Genomic DNA, 2001 nt, shown 5'->3' on the forward strand with positions numbered 1-2001 from the left:
CCCTCGATCCACTACAAGGAGCCAGAACAAGCCGGTGATGGGCCACCTACCCTATTCTCAGGGGCTAACTAGCCGTTGGCTCCATACGACCCTGAAGTCATGGAGCTTGACAAGGATTTAGCAAGAGAGCTCGACCCTCTAGCCGACTGGAGGACAACTTACCTCAACTACCTCCTCCGTGTGGCACTGTCGATGGACAAAATGGAGGCTCAGCAGCTAGCATGTCATGCCAAGTCCTTTGTCCTTATTAAGGGCGAGTTCTATAGGTAAAGCCACACTAGGATCCTATAGCACTGCATCCCCATCGAACAAGGGAAGCGGTTGCTGAGCGACATCCACGGTGGGGTCTACAATTACCATGCCGTGCCTAGAACCCTGGTCAAAAATGTGTTCTAGCAAGGCTTCTTCTTGCCGACCACGGTAGCCGACGCTGAACGTATCATGCGCACCTATGAAGGGTGTCAATACTACACTCGGTAGACCCACCTACTGGCCCAAGCACTCCAAATGATCCCCATCACGTGGCCATTCATAGTCTAGGGGCTCGATCCGGTCGGACCTCTCAAGAGGACGCTTAGGGGCTATACGCACTTGCTTGTCACCGTAGATAAGTTTACAAAGTGGATAGAGGCTCGACCAATCTCTGTGATCAATTCTGAGCAAGCCATGTTGTTCTTCCTCAACATCGTCCATCGCTTTGGGGTCCTGAACTCCATCATCACGGACAATGATATGCAGTTCACCAAAAAGAAGTTCCTCCGATTCTATGACGATTATCACATCCATGTTGATTGGGCCGCCGTGGCACACCCCTGCACGAATGGGCTAGTCGAGCGCGCAAACAACATGGTCCTACAAGGCCTCAAGCCTAGGATCTTCCACCAGTTGAAAAAGTTTGGCGGACGATGGGTCATGGAGCTTCCTGCGGTGCTCTGGAGCCTGAGCACGACACCGAGCTGGGCCACCAGCTACACACCATTCTTCATGGTCTATGGTTCCAAGGCTATCCGCCCAACTGACCTTGATTATGGAGCATCGAGGGGCAGGGCATATGATGAACAGGGAGCCGAGGTGTCCCTTGAGGATGCCATAGACCAGCTAGATGAAGCATGCGATGTTGCCCTCCTCCGCTTGGCCAAGTACCAGTAGGTGTTACACCGGTACCACAGCCGTTGAGTGTAGGGTCGAGCATTTAACATAGAGGACCTGGTGCTCCACCTCATCTAGAGCAACAAGAACCACCACAAGCTCTCTCTGCTATGGGAGGGACCGTACGTCGTCGTGGAGGTACTCCGACCAGGCACCTACAAGCTCAAGACCATCGATGGCAAAGTCTTCATCAATGCTTGGAACATCGAACAACTATGTCATTTTTACCCTTAATATATGCACACTTTCTCTTATCAGTTTTGCTACCAACTCCTCGATCTTCAGTGACACCCGACCCTAACAACGGCAGGGGGTCGGGCCTCACTCGGGGGCTGATATGAGCATATCTATCCGGCAGACATTCTCTACGCCTAACACTTTCTCACGTTAAGACCTAGAAGCAAGGGTTACAGAAACAGACACTGAGTAAAACTAGTCAGACTGCAAGAAACCTACGCCCCAGGGGCTACGACGTTTTTGCTCACCAGCGTGATAAAAGTTTTTTCTGCACCCCGAGCTTTTCTAGCCTTAACTACGGAAAGAGACGATACGCGTCTAAGAGTATATCCACCTGGCAAACATTCTCTATGCCCGACTGAAAGGTCCTAATGGCTAGAGGGGGGTGAATAGCCTATTAAAAATTTCTACAACAACACTTAGCAAACCGGTTAGACAAATAAAAGGTGAAGCGAGTGTTGGACTAGCCTACTACAAATGCAAGCCACCTACCACAATTCTAGCTTATGCAGTCTCTATCCACACAATGGCTATGTGACTACACTAAGTTAGTGTGCTCTCGAAAGCTAACTAAAGAGCCACACTAACCAAACTAATAAGCTCTCATGACTAGCT

The 2001-nt window shown here is 50.3% G+C and overlaps 1 protein-coding gene across 1 annotated transcript; it reads left to right on the top strand.

The window, feature by feature from the left end:
* Window positions 1-666: 666 nt before the first annotated feature.
* LOC136523749 (uncharacterized) lies at window positions 667-1149 on the top strand. The gene has a single exon (XM_066517324.1). It carries the CDS (start codon window positions 667-669, stop codon window positions 1147-1149), a length of 483 nt encoding a protein of 160 aa, XP_066373421.1.
* Window positions 1150-2001: the final 852 nt, after the last annotated feature.

This window comes from Miscanthus floridulus, chromosome 18 (genome assembly GCF_019320115.1).
Source record: "Miscanthus floridulus cultivar M001 chromosome 18, ASM1932011v1, whole genome shotgun sequence".
NCBI classification, from domain to species: domain Eukaryota; kingdom Viridiplantae; phylum Streptophyta; class Magnoliopsida; order Poales; family Poaceae; genus Miscanthus; species Miscanthus floridulus.